Source organism: Drosophila tropicalis, unplaced genomic scaffold, assembly GCF_018151085.1.
Source record: "Drosophila tropicalis isolate 14030-0801.00 unplaced genomic scaffold, ASM1815108v1 contig_1002, whole genome shotgun sequence".
Taxonomy (NCBI): Eukaryota; Metazoa; Arthropoda; class Insecta; order Diptera; family Drosophilidae; genus Drosophila; species Drosophila tropicalis.
The window spans coordinates 2,469,021-2,484,918 of NW_027172360.1; the positions used below are offsets into that span (position 1 = coordinate 2,469,021).

Consider the following 15,898-nt stretch of genomic DNA (forward strand, 5'->3'; position numbering starts at 1 on the left):
TTCTGGACGAGAAAACCTCGGGAAGCTATACTTCGGGTATGACCTGTCTGGAGCATGCAGTCACACTATCCGTGGTCGCGGTCCTGCCACCGGCACCTGTCCCTTCCTCTGAACGAAATACTGCACCTTTCGAAAGTACACGGCTCTATACGTCGCTCAGTGCCTGGTTCCCGTGTGCCCTCCGTCGATGCAGCTTAATGAATACCACGAAGGCATTGTAACGCCTCCACTTCTCCAACCAGAACCCCTCACCTGATTGGCAGAGCGAGTATTTCAAATAGAAATGTTCGTCTTACCACACTCCGGGCTTACTCGCTGTCCTGATGAAAGATTACAGATCCGATCGTATAGGATACCCTTCGGCGGCCCGCGTACGAATGGAACCCAGGACCTACGCAGACGTGAACCCGCGCACACCAGAAATGGGTTCGAGGGCAGACCGGACACTCCACCGCGCCCAAAAATGAACCAATCATTTACCGACACCAGTAGCTCCCCAGACAGTCACCACGCAGAAGGAGACGGACTCCGACTACGACTGCGCATCGTATTGTCAATGTCCGCTTTTAAACAACTAAGATCGCATGTGTTAAATCCTAGTGAGAATCGTTCTTCAGCAAAACCAATAGTTGACAAGCTTCTCGATATGTAACCAAAAGCAGTCCCAATTAAAAATTTCATTATTTCTAGGATTCACAGTGTAACCATCTGTTGCCAATCTGATTGATTCTTGTTGATTCCAAGTGTAATAGTTGGGTATTTCAATGATTCACTGGATAGAATCTAGTCAATGTGATCGATGGTGGCCAATGTGGAAGAAAACCAATAGTTGTCAAGCTTCTCGATATGTAACCAAAAGCAGTCCCAATTAAAAATTTCATTATTTCTAGGATTCACAGTGTAACCATCTGTTGCCAATCTGATTGATTCTTGTTGATTCCAAGTGTAATAGTTGGGTATTTCAATGATTCACTGGATAGAATCTAGTCAATGTGATCGATGGTGGCCAATGTGGAAGAAACGTCGAAGTAATCGATGGCATTTGACGCTTCTCACCCTAACAAACAAATTAGATTCTCATTTAAGTTGTGCTGTTTATAGTCTTCCATGAAGCGTTAGTCTGGTGGTCAGTTGTGGAGTAGTCTACCTATCAAAACAGGAGCCCTCAGAAGTACGCTTAGTAAGGCTTTGGAAGTGCTATTTGGAATGAATAAATCAATCAAACAGATTTAACAAAAGAGCAGGACGCTATGTGATTCTATGCAGGAAGGAAAGATAACAGTTTGTAAGCAAACGTCTTCATCAGCTCTGACGACTGCAGTACCCAAAACATCCCTTAGGTGTTCCCAACTGCATTTCGTCGCTATCAAGAAATCAATCAATTCTTAAATGAGTTTCAATATTTGCAAATGAAATAATTCGGAACATGCTTAATTATTTTATATTTTTTAGTTATTTCATAAAAATTATTTACATGATTTGATTAATATTTTTTTAATATATTTTAGTTGTAACATAATTAAACTAGTAAATGTTTGAAAGTAACACCTAAAATGAACATACGAAATGTAAAAGCCACTAATGTTGACGCTTTTTGAACAGCAGCAGGATGATCTCCTAAATACAAAAAATATAGTTTTATTTATTTTTTTTTTTTTTTGGAGCGTAAGAAAATTATTTACCATTTAAGATATGAACGGCAACAGACTTAGAATTCGCATTTGACGGTGAGCAGGAATATGTTCCAGAATCTGAAATTTGGGCTCTTTGTATTAGCAAATACGATGTGGTTATATCTCCTTTTTCGGTTATCACTGAAACCCCTCCTCGTGGTGAATCATAGTTAATTTCCTGCAAAAAAAGTGAAAAAATACACAAGACAAGGAAATGGTTGTTAAATATTGGCATTTAAAAGAGTTTTAAGCATACCTATACTTGAGAAAACCTTTCTTGTCTAAATTTCAGATTTTGTGGCATAAATTCGAAAAATATGTTAATAAATTATCTTGTTTGAATAGAGTATTGTTAAGATATCATTTTAATAATATGATTTCCCAGAAAATTAGGCGCACTTCTAAACAGTTAGGTTTAGGCTTCGGCCACGCATTAAGCGATGAGCGACTAAGCGACTGAGCGACGCGCTTTCGAGCAACGTTAATGAGCGATCGCGTTGAGTGAGGTGTCCACGCACTAAACGACACCGCTCGAGTTGATTAGTTGCAAAAATTACTTATTCTAGAGAAGTTCTCCGAAATCTCTTTGAAAGCCGCTATAGCAAATATAGGCAATTAAAGAGAATTCAAAGGCGTAGGTTTGTCGTTCATCCCATAAATCGGGTGAGAAAAGAGTATGGCGAGTTTCATCACCTATACAGTAGCCTTCGAGACCACCCAGATCGGTTTTGGCAATATTAACGCATGTCAATCGATTCATTTGATTTGCTGTTAAGTAAAATTAATAACAAAATAAATAAACCGAGATCAACAATTTCTGCTGAAGAACGATTGGTTTTGTTATTAAGGTAAGTGTAAATTATGTAAGTAAGTAAATTAAGTAAGTATATAACAGAAGAAGTAGTTTAAAGTTGTAGATGTTCCTTATTTTTAAGCTATAATTATATAATAATATATATATATATAATTATATTTTGTATTTTGTTTCTGATTTCAAAAAAAGGCAAAAGTGATTTAAAAAACAATAAATCTTGGTTTTTGTTTTCTTCGTCTGTTTTCTTGTCTTTTCCGATTTGGTTTTTTAACATATCCAGTCGCTCTTTTTCTATTTCTAAGAATTCGGTTTCCATATTTATTTTCTCTTTTTTAGAAGTAGGTTTCCGTCTATACTTGTAGACGGTGTTGACATAACAGACATATTGCTGTTATCTTCATCAAACAGATCTGCAAGCATGTCGTTCATGCCTTCATCGTCCTCCTGCAAATTGCCTCAGCAGGATCTGGTGCAACCGTTTGGTGTTTATTTGGTGTTTTCAAACAACACAAAAAACATGCCTTTTACTTTTGACTTTTCTTTATTGAATGATTCTTGGTTCTATACATACATTGTACAGCTAAGACAGCTTAGCTACGCTGCCAATGACGCCGGCAGAAGGGCGGTCTGCTTATGTATAAAGTGCGGAGGTGCCTTGAGTAAAACTTGCAACTCAAAGTAACCTGCTTAACCTTCCTTCCATAATTAACCGCAGATTTATTTAGCGGACGTTGACGACGAGCCCAAGCGGATAAGTGCCCACCTCCCACCCGACCGACCGTGGGGTGCAGTCGTATATCACACGGCACGAATCGCGTGGACGAATACACAATAGATGAAACAGACAAACAAATAATACTATAGCTATCTATTAACTAAATGTGATAGGATAGATGTTTTAAGCATATTAATAGAAAACTCTGAAAACTAGAAGGTTGTAATCAGAGCAAAAGACCCTAAAAGGTTCATGCATAGCATAGTTAGAAGAACAACGACTAAGGGATAAAGGTATCATAAAATGTCTACGCCGTCTACATGGTACCGACAGATTCACCTGTGTTAATAACTCAGGCGAGTCGATATCACCAATTAGGAGCTTGTGCATAAAAATGACACCAAGCATAATTCTACGGTTAGTTAGGGACGGAAGGTTAATCAAGAGAAGTCTACTAGAATACGAAGGCAAATTGACATTGCGATCCCAGCTTAAGCCACGAAGAGCAAATAGCAAGAACTGCTTTTGAACGGATTCAAGTCTAATCTGGTGCGACTCATATTGAGGTGACCAAATGCAAGATCCATACTCTAAAATAGGACGGACAAGCGAAGTAAAAGGAACTTTAGTTGTATAGGGGTCGTCAAATTCTTTTGACCATCTTTTAATGAAACCCAGAACACTCATGACCTTTGCTACCGTGGTGGAAGTATGGGTGTTAAAATTTAACTTATGGTCCATAAGTACGCCCAAATCATTCATATTATTTAGACGTTCTAGAGGGCTATTGTTTAAAAAATAGGTGACCAGTTGAGGAGAGTTACGGAAAAAATCATTACCTTACATTTGGTAGTGTTAAGATTTAGTAGATTAAATTGGCACCAGGATTGACAGTTTTTAAGATCAGTTTGTAGCCGACTAAATGAATCTGTATCTTTATGAGTAAGACAAAGCTTGACATCGTCAGCATACATAAGCACACGCGAATGAACAATGACTGATGGAAGATCGTTAATAAATAGCGTGAAGAGCAGAGGGCCAAGATGACTACCTTGAGATACACCAGAAGTCACAGGAATGGAAACGGAAAAAGAAGACTTAAAAAGTACCTTCTGTTTTCTATTTGTTAAATATTCTCGAACCCAAGAAAGGAAAAGGGGTGGAAACCCAATGTCGCTCAGCTTAGAAAGTAATAGGGTATGATTAACGGAATCAAAGGCTTTGCTAAAGTCAGTATATATTACATCAGTTTGATTACCATTTTTGAACCCCTTGATAATTAGTTGAGAAGTTATAATTTTCTCAAAAGCTTTCGGAATAGCGGACAATTTTGAGATACCTCTATAGTTAGAGGCTTCGGACTTTTTGCCATTTTTATGCAGAGGAATGATATACGACTCCTTCCAAATAGGTGGAAAAGAGAAAGATTCGACAGACAATAGAAACAATTTTAAAATGGGTTTACATAATGCGTTTGCACAGAACCTGAGTACACATCCAGGAAGACCATCTGGCCCCGGAGAATAATTAGGTTTAACTAGTTTAAGTTCGTTTAGAAGAGAACTTTCATCAATCACTGGATTGAAAATGCAATTAGCTTTTTCTAAATGATAAGGATACGGACTTGCTCGATATTCCGTTGAGGAATAGGTTGTTTTGAAAAAATTCGCAAACATATCGGCAATTGCCTGATCAGTGCTCGCTTTTTTATTTTGAAAAGACAAAAATGTGGGTGCACAGAGGTCTTACGTTTAGAATTAACAAAGTTATAAAATTGTTTAGGGTCAGAAGAAAACTGAAGCTTACACCGCCGAAGATAATTCTTATGAAACTTTTTTGAAACTTCTTATAACATCGTGTCTTCACATTTTTCAAATTGGATAACTCACGAGAGAACCAGGGAGGTTTGTTAAGCCGCTCCAGCCTACCAAGAGGCACACAAATTTCAAAGAGTGAATTTAGAGTATCATAGAAAAAACGAACAGCTGAGTTCATATCTCTACAATTGTACAGATAACACCAATCGGTAGTAGCAATGTTTTTATTAAGGCTGGCAAAGTCAGTCTTACGAAAGCACCTAGTTAGAGGTAATTTATTTGAACCAAGTAATGGTGAATTAAATTTGTCTTCGGGAAGAACAAATGGTTCAATCCTAGAAACATTACAATAAGATGAATCCAATACAAAAATAAGATCTAACGATTTTCTATTAGAATTTAAGACAGGATTGACTTGGGATAAAGATAAGTCTAGAAGGCCATCAATAAAGTCATGTGACAAAGAGGGCAGCAACATGGTAGATTCATCTGTTAGTGACCATGCTAAAGCGAGTAAATTAAAATCACCTACAACTTTGAGCATGTCTTGACTGGAAACTAAAGAGGAGACAAACTGAATTGCCTCTAAATGATTTAAATATACCACCATGTCTGACAATGGTGAAATATAGGAACAAGTAATAAAAGCATTAAAAAATTTAAAATTTAATTAAACACCGACAAACTCAATCTCCTGGGTACTAGAAAATTGAATCATTTCAGATGATAAAGCAGCATCAACAGCTATCAGAACGCCACCACCTATGCGAGAAATACGGTCACGTCTGAATATAGAAAAGTTTGTGGAAAAAACCGATGCATCAGCAATATCAGGTTTTAGCCACGTCTCTGTAAAAGCTAGAATGTTATGCTTAAAAGAAAGACTATCTACATAGAGATAAGAAAGTTCAGAAACACTAATTTTAAAGGACGAAATGTCCCGAGAATAAGAAAATTTAAACTTCTCTACCGCAATATTCGAGATGTTAGCTTTCTTCCGAATATAGGCTATTACATCATCAGATGTGACAACAGGGTCTAGCCTAGAAACAAATATATGTTTCTTTGGTGGTATGCCAACGAGAGGCCGCGGTCCCGAAGCGTCAGCCGCAGCAGTAACGTTGGACAAGTCACCCACTGCAGCAGTCAACTTGTTTACGGGGCCATCGATACTTTTAGAACTATCGGCAATATCCATTGGAATGGGTAATTGCCCGGACACATCGGACACTACAATAGGCATCGTTTTTAAGAGATCATTCCCAGGTGATACCGGTAATTCCTTACTAATAGCATTCACAACCGGGCTCTTAAACGTGATCAATTTCTGTACATTAGAAGTGGACGGTGCATGAGACCGGTCGGGGACGATAAGAGACGCTGGCGGATCTACAGATACAGAAACACCCCAGGTACTGGTCCGATTACGTTTCGGAGACTCATTCATAAGCGATAAACTTCTGAACTGAGTCTCCACCGCAGTAAACTCCGCTTGAAGTTTATTAAAACAGTTACAAATAACTCCAACTTCATTCTAACCATTATCAGTTATAATTCTTTTTTTATACTCTTTATGAGTGTGGTTCCGAAATTAATGATTCTGCGCAGATTTTTTGCATTGTCTGCAATTCGTCGCTCAGCGATGCGCTAAAAATTAGAATCAATTCTAGCGCTGAGCGACGTCGCTCAGACGCTCACAAAATTCGCTCGTCGCTCAGCAGCTGTGGCCACTCCAACGCTTTCTCATAAGCTTTAATATTTTACGTCGCTCAGTCGCTTAGTCGCTTAATGCCTGGCCGCAGCCTAAGTCAGATGTTTTTTTTTTTCGAAAAAAAACGAAACTTTCAATTATTATCAATTCAATTAACAAATCAATATTTCGTCTCTGCAACTATGTTGTTGCTCTGCTGCTTACCTGCTGCCTGTTTGCAACTGTTTAATTGCTCTTCTGCTGATCTTTGTTGCCTACTTGCAACTGTTTAATTGCTCTGCTGCTGATCTTTGTTGCCTACTTGCAACTGTTTCATTGCTCTGCTGCTGATCTTTGTTGCCTACTTGCAACTTCATACAGCGTTTGCAACGACATTAGTGTATATATACACTAGTTATTTTTATTATACTTTCGATATTACGGCTTCGAAAACGCCAAACACCAAAACACTCCGACTGAAGAAGTTACCACAGTTGCTCCAAGAGCCAAACTGCATTTAAAATCGGATAAAACTCTCCCGCCGCCGAAATTGTTACAGTTGCTCTACTAGCCAAACCGCCTTTAAATTCAGACGCACGCATGTTTTATTTATTAAGTAATAACAATTTGCTTTAATTTTATACTCTGTCTCTTACCACTGGTGGGTGAAACCAAGAGTTATTTATTTTGCTACCTTTAGCTGGTCTTAGCATTTACACTTGCATAAGATCTCAGACTTTCAGGAGCTGATCGAACCTCTGAGTCTATTACCACTGGTAGGGGAAAACTACAGAGTTCCTTTTTATCGAAGGAACAAGCATGATCCATCCGGAAGGACCAAAAATGAAGGGGAATTTAGCATCTTCATTCCTTGAATTCAAAATATGAACTGATTTTATTTACAAATGTGGTGTATATATAAATGAAATCTTAAAATGTAAGAGACAACAATTGTTCTTTAAAGTACATATTTTAATAATTCACGGGGGTTGAAGATTGTTTATATTTCATACTTGGCGTCGGCTACTTGATACCGCGCCGCTGCACAGTGGTCGGTACTGTATGAAATTAGCGGCCAAAAATGTTTCCACTGACTATATCAAAGTGAAATCATAATATAATAGCTTTATAAAATTATAATAAGTGGTAAACAATTGTATTGTCATAAATAAACCACTTCAAACCCCTCTCATTGCACTTCTAGGCTATCAAAAAATAATTTTTAGAAAGTGTCTTTTTTATACCCTTGCGAGGGTATTATAAAATTGATCAGATGTTTGTAACGCACAGAAGGAGACGTTTCCGACCCCATAAAGTTTATATATTCTTGATCAGCATGAGAAGCTGAGTTGATATAGCCATGTCCGTCTGTCCGTCCGTCTGTGCGTACGCGTTTTACTCAGCCGTCTTAAGAGCTATCGGGCTGAAATTTTTTCGGTGTTTTTAAATATCCGGCAAAAATAAAGTATGAAAACCATAAGGATCGGACCACTATATCATATAGCTCTAGAAGAACTAGAAACATTTTCATAAAAATCGAGTATGCTATGAAATTTACATATGTGATAAAAATTGGATATAAAACCCCAGATCCCAAAATTTGAATGAGATCGGATAAATATAACACAAGTTACAGTCAATATAATAATCGGCTCTGCTCCCAGCTCTGCCGGCAGCGCTGCTTGCTGTCTACTACGTCTTTCGTCATCAACAGAGTAAAGTACATAAAGTGTATGTGTATGTGTATGCGTGCGTTGCTTTGCTTTGGGAATGAGGGAAGAAGAAGAACAAATTGTAAAATAGAGAGTAAAATTGTTTTGTTTGTATATTGATGAATTGAGTTGCAGAAAACAAATTTTGAACTTATAAAATTATTATTACCAAGGACTGCAAGGGTATATAAGCTTCGGCATACCCGCTGTTAGCTTCTTTGATTTTAATATATGTATATGTTTGATTTATTTATGATGATTTATTAACATATTTAGAGTGGTGTCCGAATCTGCTGTTTCGTTCCCCAGTAGTAAGTAAAATTTAGTCAAAAGTTCTTTTATGACGTTATCTCGAAAAATCCTCGTTTGTTAACTGTCTTTAGAAAAAACTTATTTTTTAACGCTTTAAATACGTATTTGTTGAAACTTTTCTTAACTTAGAGTCTAACAACGAGTTTGAGATATTTTTCTTAACCCCTTATTATTGGATTGGTCTACCATTTATTTTAAAACGATTTTTTTCTTAGTTCGCGTAAGGGAATTGGCAAGAGAATTTGAATGTTCTTGTTTTGCAGAATGCTTTAGCTGCTGAGTGCCTACTTCAAATTTAAGGCTAGGTATATTCAGATCATTTTGAATGTTGTCGTTCCACGCAGCTTCAGTGATCATTTTTACAATCTTGTACTCCAGTCGTAGAGAAGAGCGAGCATTGATGATCCAATGAAAGCTACTCGCTGTGATTTCTTTGCTTCGATGTGCTTGCGCCAAGATATAAGACGACGTGCGTTTGAGGAACTGGTACCTTGTTTATCGTGATATATGTTTTCGTTTTTCTATTACCTTTAGGTGTTCCTCTAATTTTTAGAGGCATGTATTGGGTATTTGGATCTGCTGAGGATTGCCGTTGTAAAGTTTGCAGTTTACAGTATGTAGAGACCATGGACCGAGTACACCAGCTGTGATTTCGAAGTGAGCTGAGATAGAGTCATTACATCTATCAGCAAATTGTAAGGATTTTTTTTAAATTTTTTTTTAATTTGGACATTAAACACTCCAGCCAAACTTTCTCGAACGCCAATGATCGAGTGAGAAGTAAATTCTAAGACGGTAGAGTTTGCTACAAAAATTTTACAATTGAGAAGCTATTAATACTTCAAAGGCTTTAGAAATTGCAGATAAGGCACAGAGATGTACATAGCTCCAAATGGTGTTTAAAAATAAAGATCGTGTTCATCTGAAATGGCTTCACCAAATCAGATTGACCAAAAAATTATGCAAGACGAAAGAAAAACATAAAAACAAAAAAAATGTCATAAAGATTCATTTGGCAATTATTTCTTAATTCCAAACATACATCCACACTCTGTGGAAAACACTTAAGATTGTATCAGCACAGTGGTCGGTTTCATAGGCAAAAAAAAAAAAAAAAAAAAAAAAACTGAAATTTGCAACTCTGGTTATGAAAACTAATTCAAAATAAAACAACAAACCAATTGGAGAATTAGTTTTTCCGTTATTTCCATGGTACGCGCTAAGAACAGCTTGAAAAGAGAGGAAAAACACGCAAGCTGTGCAGTAAACGGAGATTAAAAATTAGATCTGAGGGAAAAAATTAATATTTAATATATAATAGCGCTAAATCGCAAAATTTAATAATGAATATTGAAAAAAAGGTTAATAGTATATATTTAAAGATATTTGTGTAAAATTATTTTGACCAAATGTTTTATAACTAACGTTTTATAAGTGACCTGTGTGAAAGGTGTATTTTACTATGTTTTGTGACTTTAATTAAATAAATCTTATTTGCTTTTTTTATTCATTATTTTCTTAGTTTATGTTCTTTTTTTCAGCTGCTACTTTTTCCAATTTTCTGTGTTATTCGTGTTATTCTATTGTGTTGTCTCTGTACGCGTACACTACTGAGTTGTTGTTATCTGTGTTATTCTCTTGTGTTGTCTTCGTATTCACACTGCACTTTCTTAAGTGTGTATTTTGTTTTTATTTTTATCGTCATATTTAATTGTTTTTTGGTTTCAATATTTTTATTTTCTTAATTTTAATCAAGCATTCGTTTAATTTATACATACATATGTATGTATATACAGGAACATCTTATCAATGTCAGCTCCCACGCATATACATACATATGTATGTATATTTTTGATATGTGGTGTTTGGAAAATATTCATTTGCTGATAAAGCAAATGGAAACCATACATATGTACATGTAGGATTGGAATATTCTAGTTATTTATTTCAATATTATTTAAGGATGTGATTTCCTTATTTAAACTTATTTTATTAACAATGTTTCTTTGTGCTGAGAACACATACGTATATTTATTTATTATTATAATGGCCTTAGTGGTAAATTTAGGTGTGCGATGTGATCGAGGCGAGAGTACGATTGCGAGTACTTTTTGATCGACGCTTCTGCTTTATTTTTCAATGAGTGAGTCGAACAGATAGGTACGGCCGCTGCGTGTCGTTCTGTCTCGCTCACCAGGTACCGAACGATTGCAATGATTATGCCTGCCTGACACTTCATTTCCTACATACATTTGAATCTGATGGTTATGAATTCAATAGTGTGGTGTCAAGACTGGATTATATCTTAAGTCTTTTTGAGTGATCAGAAAGAACTAAGCGGCGATGGATAGCAGATATATATATAGCAGAATTTGATGAATCCGAAGCTGATGATTTGCGAAATGCTTGTAGACAACCGAATTTATCGATCTTTCCTGCAAAGACGTGTGAAGCAATATCACTTATAACTGATGCAAATTTAACAAAACATCAGTATCTGCTTATTAGAAGCTTTGTTAATAATGAACTGGATATTAACTTCTTACCCTGTTATGATAGTATTTTGAAGGAAAAACAGAAAAGCTATCCGGAGGAAATAACAGTTTCAGAATCTGTTGCTGAAGTTGAATTGCAAAAATTATTGGACCACACTGCATCGCGGATTTTAGAATTGCAGAGTGAGGTTATTAATGAACTCAGTGATTGCTCAAATAACCTTAAATTAATAGGCAGCTCTGGGCAGAGCGAATATAAACAAACATTCGAAAATAATAATGCAGAAGACAGCAATTTGTTTATCACATCATATGTCCCTCTTCAATTAATTACCGAATCAAAGGATGATGAGGAGCACAAAATAATTTGGAAAAACCCTCGACCTTCCTCCACCCGCTATTGCCGCCCTATACGGATTCAATTTCAAAAGGAATCAGTTCTTTTAACAAAAAATGAAGAACTTTACATTAAAAACAAAATTCACGAACTGGCTCCTACGGAATTCCAAACAGTTACCAACCGCAAATTTGTTGTCGATCACATTCTTATGCTAACTATGGTAGATGGCAAAGTGTGCAATGCCCTTACTGAAACCTCATCTGCAAAATGCTACATATGCCAAGCTAAGCCGACAGAGATGAATGATATCGACAACTGCTTACAAAAAACCAGTTCAAACAGATCGCTACGAATTTGGATTGTCTCCATTACATGCCTACATTCGATTTTTTAAATATATGCTTCACGTTTCATATAGACTCGAAATAAAATAGTGGCAAGTAAGGGGCGCAGAAAATAAACAACAATTTCTACGAAGGAAACAAATTATTCAGTGCGAATTTCGTAACACAATGAATTTAATTGTCGACAAACCAAGAACAGGTGGAAGTGGATCCTCAAATGATGGGAACACTGCAAGAAGATTTTGCAATGAAGCCCAAGTGTCTGCTGAAATAAATGGCATAAAAAAACCTCATTGAAAATTGTGCAATTTTACTACAAACCTTATCATCAGGTTATAAAATTAATGTAGAAAAATTTCGAGAATTGGCTCTAGCTACTGCTCGAGAACTAACAACTAAGTATTACTCGTACTATATTCCTCCCTCGGTTCACAAAATATTAATTCATGCGCCAGATATTATTAAGCACGCATTAGTATCTATTGGAGAGCTCTCAGAAGAAGCTGCTGAGGCAAGAAATAAGCACGTTAAGAAGTATCGACTAAACCATACAAGAATAATTTCACGGGTAGCCACAAATCAGGACTTAATAAATAGGTTGCTTTTGACCTCTGATCCTCTGATTTCTGGTCAAAGAAAATTACCAAGCAAAAAAAACTTATTTTTACCAAAATCAGTGTTTGATTTACTCGAATAGTCCGCAATAAATTTTTTGGCTTAATTCATTATTCTTTTATTTACTATTTTTGTAATTTCGTAATTAAATTAATTATTATTAAACTATTATATTTTTCTATTTAGTTTTGATGCTTTAATAAATATATGAAAAATAAAAAAATCAAAGAAGCTAACATCGGCTTATATACCCTTGCAGTCCTTGGTAATAATAATTTTATAAGTTCAAAATTTGTTTTCTGCAACTCAATTCATCAATATACAAACAAAACAATTTTACTCTCTATTTTACAATTTGTTCTTCTTCTTCCCTCATTCCCAAAGCAAAGCAACGCACGCATACACATACACATACACTTTATGTACTTTACTCTGTTGATGACGAAAGACGTAGTAGACAGCAAGCAGCGCTGCCGGCAGAGCTGGGAGCAGAGCCGATTATTATATTGACTGTAACTTGTGTTATATTTATCCGATTAAAATTTTGGGATCTGGGGTTTTATATCCAATATATCACATATACTCGATTTTTATGAAAATGTTTCTTCTAGTTCTTCTAGAGCTATATGATATAGTGGTCCGAACCTTATGGTTTTCATACTTTATTTTTGCCGGATATTAAAAAACACCGAAAAAATTTCAGCCCGATAGCTCTTAAGACGGCTGAATAAAACGCGTACGCACAGACGGACGGACAGACGGACATGGCTATATCAACTCAGCTTCTCATGCTGATCAAGAATATATAAACTTTATGGGGTCGGAAATGTCTCCTTCTGTGCGTTACAAACATCTGATCAATTTTATAATACCCTCGCAAGGGTATAAAAAAGACACTTTCTAAAAATTATTTTTTGATAGCCTAGAAGTGCAATGAGAGGGGTTTGAAGTGGTTTATTTATGACAATACAATTGTTTACCACTTATTATAATTTTATAAAGCTATTATATTATGATTTCACTTTGATATAGTCAGTGGAAACATTTTTGGCCGCTAATTTCATACAGTACCGACCACTGTGCAGCGGCGCGGTATCAAGTAGCCGACGCCAAGTATGAAATATAAACAATCTTCAACCCCCAAAAACGTGAATCATTAAAATATGTACTTTAAACAACAATTGTTGTCTCTTTCATTTTAAGATTTCATTTATATATACACCACATTTGTAAATAAAATCAGTTCATATTTTGAATTCAAGGAATGAAGATCGTGTTTTTAGTTGTGGTGCTAAATTCCCCTTCATTTTTGGTCCTTCCGGATGGATCATGCTTGTTCCTTCGATAAAAAGGAACTCTGTAGTTTTCCCCTACCAGTGGTAATAGACTCAGAGGTTCGATCAGCTCCTTAAAGTCTGAGATCTTATGCAAGTGTAAATGCTAAGACCAGCTAAAGGTAGCAAAATAAATAACTCTTGGTTTCACCCACCAGTGGTAAGAGACAGAGTATAAAATTAAAGCAAATTATTATTACTTAATAAATAAAAAATGCGTGCGTCCGAATTTAAAGGCGGTTTGGCTAGTAGAGCAACTGTAACAATTTCGGCGGCGGGAGAGTTTTATCCGATTTTAAATGCAGTTTGGCTCTTGGAGCAACTGTGGTAACTTCTTCAGTCGGAGTGTTTTGGTGTTTGGCGTTTTCGAAGCCGTAATATCGAAAGTATAATAAAAATAACTAGTGTATATATACACTAATGTCGTTGCAAACGCTGTATGAAGTTGCAAGTAGGCAACAAAGATCAGCAGCAGAGCAATGAAACAGTTGCAAGTAGGCAACAAAGATCAGCAGCAGAGCAATTAAACAGTTGCAAACAGGCAGCAGGTAAGCAGCAGAGCAACAACATAGTTGCAGTGACGAAAAGGGTGGTGCCGGGTGGCCGCAGGAGCAGATCGGAGAGGCGAGCGAAGTCCAAACGACTTCGCGAAAGGAGGCGAAGCATGGTTTTCTAACAATTTATGGGTTGCTTAAATCAACAACTAACTACTATAAAAATAAAAACCAAAACGTCGCATTTGGCGGCCCTAAATAAAATCAGGTCATATTTTGAATTCAAGAAATGAAAATCGTGTTTATAGTTGTGGTGCTAATTTCCCTTTCAATTGGTAGACAGGTCAATCTTCAAAAAGAAGATTATTTTAAAGATTAACTTTTTAAAAAAAATATTTAGTTTTATCATTTCAATAATCAATAATCAAAAAGATTGGGGGAAGCCAACAATACCTGAAAGTCCACCTTTTTGTGGATGCCCTTAGACGCTTTGAAAAATGAAGTAAGTAAGTCGTCTCGTCGACTTGGGTATACCATACACCAGGTGAAACGAATTATTTTTAATTTCGAAAACCAAATGTATGTCTATTGTTTTTACATGCTTCATACTATGTGCTATCTCGCTCACTCTACAAACACACGAGCACTCTGGCACCGCCACTAGCCAGCGGCCAATTCTGGCCTTGTGGACCGCTTAGTAAAATACGTTCATACGCATATTTTGCATGTTTCTAATCCGATTTCAATAAAATTTGGTAGTTTGGTAGAAATAGATAAGAATAATTAGTCTGCCGAATTTAAATGCGATGGGCTTGGCAAAATATGAAAATGTATATACTCTGCGCGCATACATACTAAATTTGGTGACTTTAGCTTTGTTTGTTTTTGATAAAATCAGTTTTGTTTAATTTGCGGGGGCGGAAGTGGGCGTTGCAAAATTTTTAAATAGCCAATATCTGCGCGTCTATTAAGCTAGTCTACATACCAAAGTTCTATGTGATTCCTGGGGGCGTTAGGGGGCGTGGCCAAAATTCCAATTAACTCTATATATTTACATAATACACGAGTATACATACCAAATTTGGTGAGATCTGCGTGTTCATACGGACGGACGGACGGACAGACGGACATGGTTAGATCGACTCGGCTGTTGACCCTGATCAAGAATATATATACTTTATAGGTTCGGAGAAGCTTTTTTCTGCCTGTTACATATATTTTGGCGACTTTATTATACCATTTCACCCTATGGGTGTATGGTATAATTAACAAAAAATTAGGAAAACATTAGAGAAAATTAAGAAAAAATTAGAATTTTTTTAAAATATGAAAAAATAAAAAATATGTTATTCTTAAGAAAAAGTTCTTTTTATGTTAACATGAAGAAAAATTTAAAAAGAGTAACATTTCTCGATATGTTACTTTAACATTACGATAAAAAAATCAAAGAAGCTAACATCGGCTATGCCGAAGTTTGTATACCCTTGCTCTTAAGACGGCTGAGTAAAACGCGTACGCACAGACGGACGGACAGACGGACATG

The 15,898-nt window shown here is 36.2% G+C and overlaps 1 protein-coding gene across 1 annotated transcript in view; it reads right to left on the reverse strand.

The window, feature by feature from the left end:
- Positions 1-1,427: 1,427 nt before the first annotated feature.
- dpr21 (defective proboscis extension response 21) overlaps positions 1,428-15,898 on the reverse strand; it is a 333,010-nt gene continuing 318,539 nt past the window's right edge. Inside the window, exons 6-7 of the mRNA XM_068285717.1 lie at positions 1,683-1,851; positions 1,428-1,617 (exon numbers count right to left, since the gene is read on the reverse strand). Of these exons, the coding sequence (XP_068141818.1) occupies positions 1,520-1,617; positions 1,683-1,851 (267 nt within the window). The 3' untranslated portion in view covers positions 1,428-1,519. The remainder of the gene's footprint in view (positions 1,618-1,682; positions 1,852-15,898) is intronic.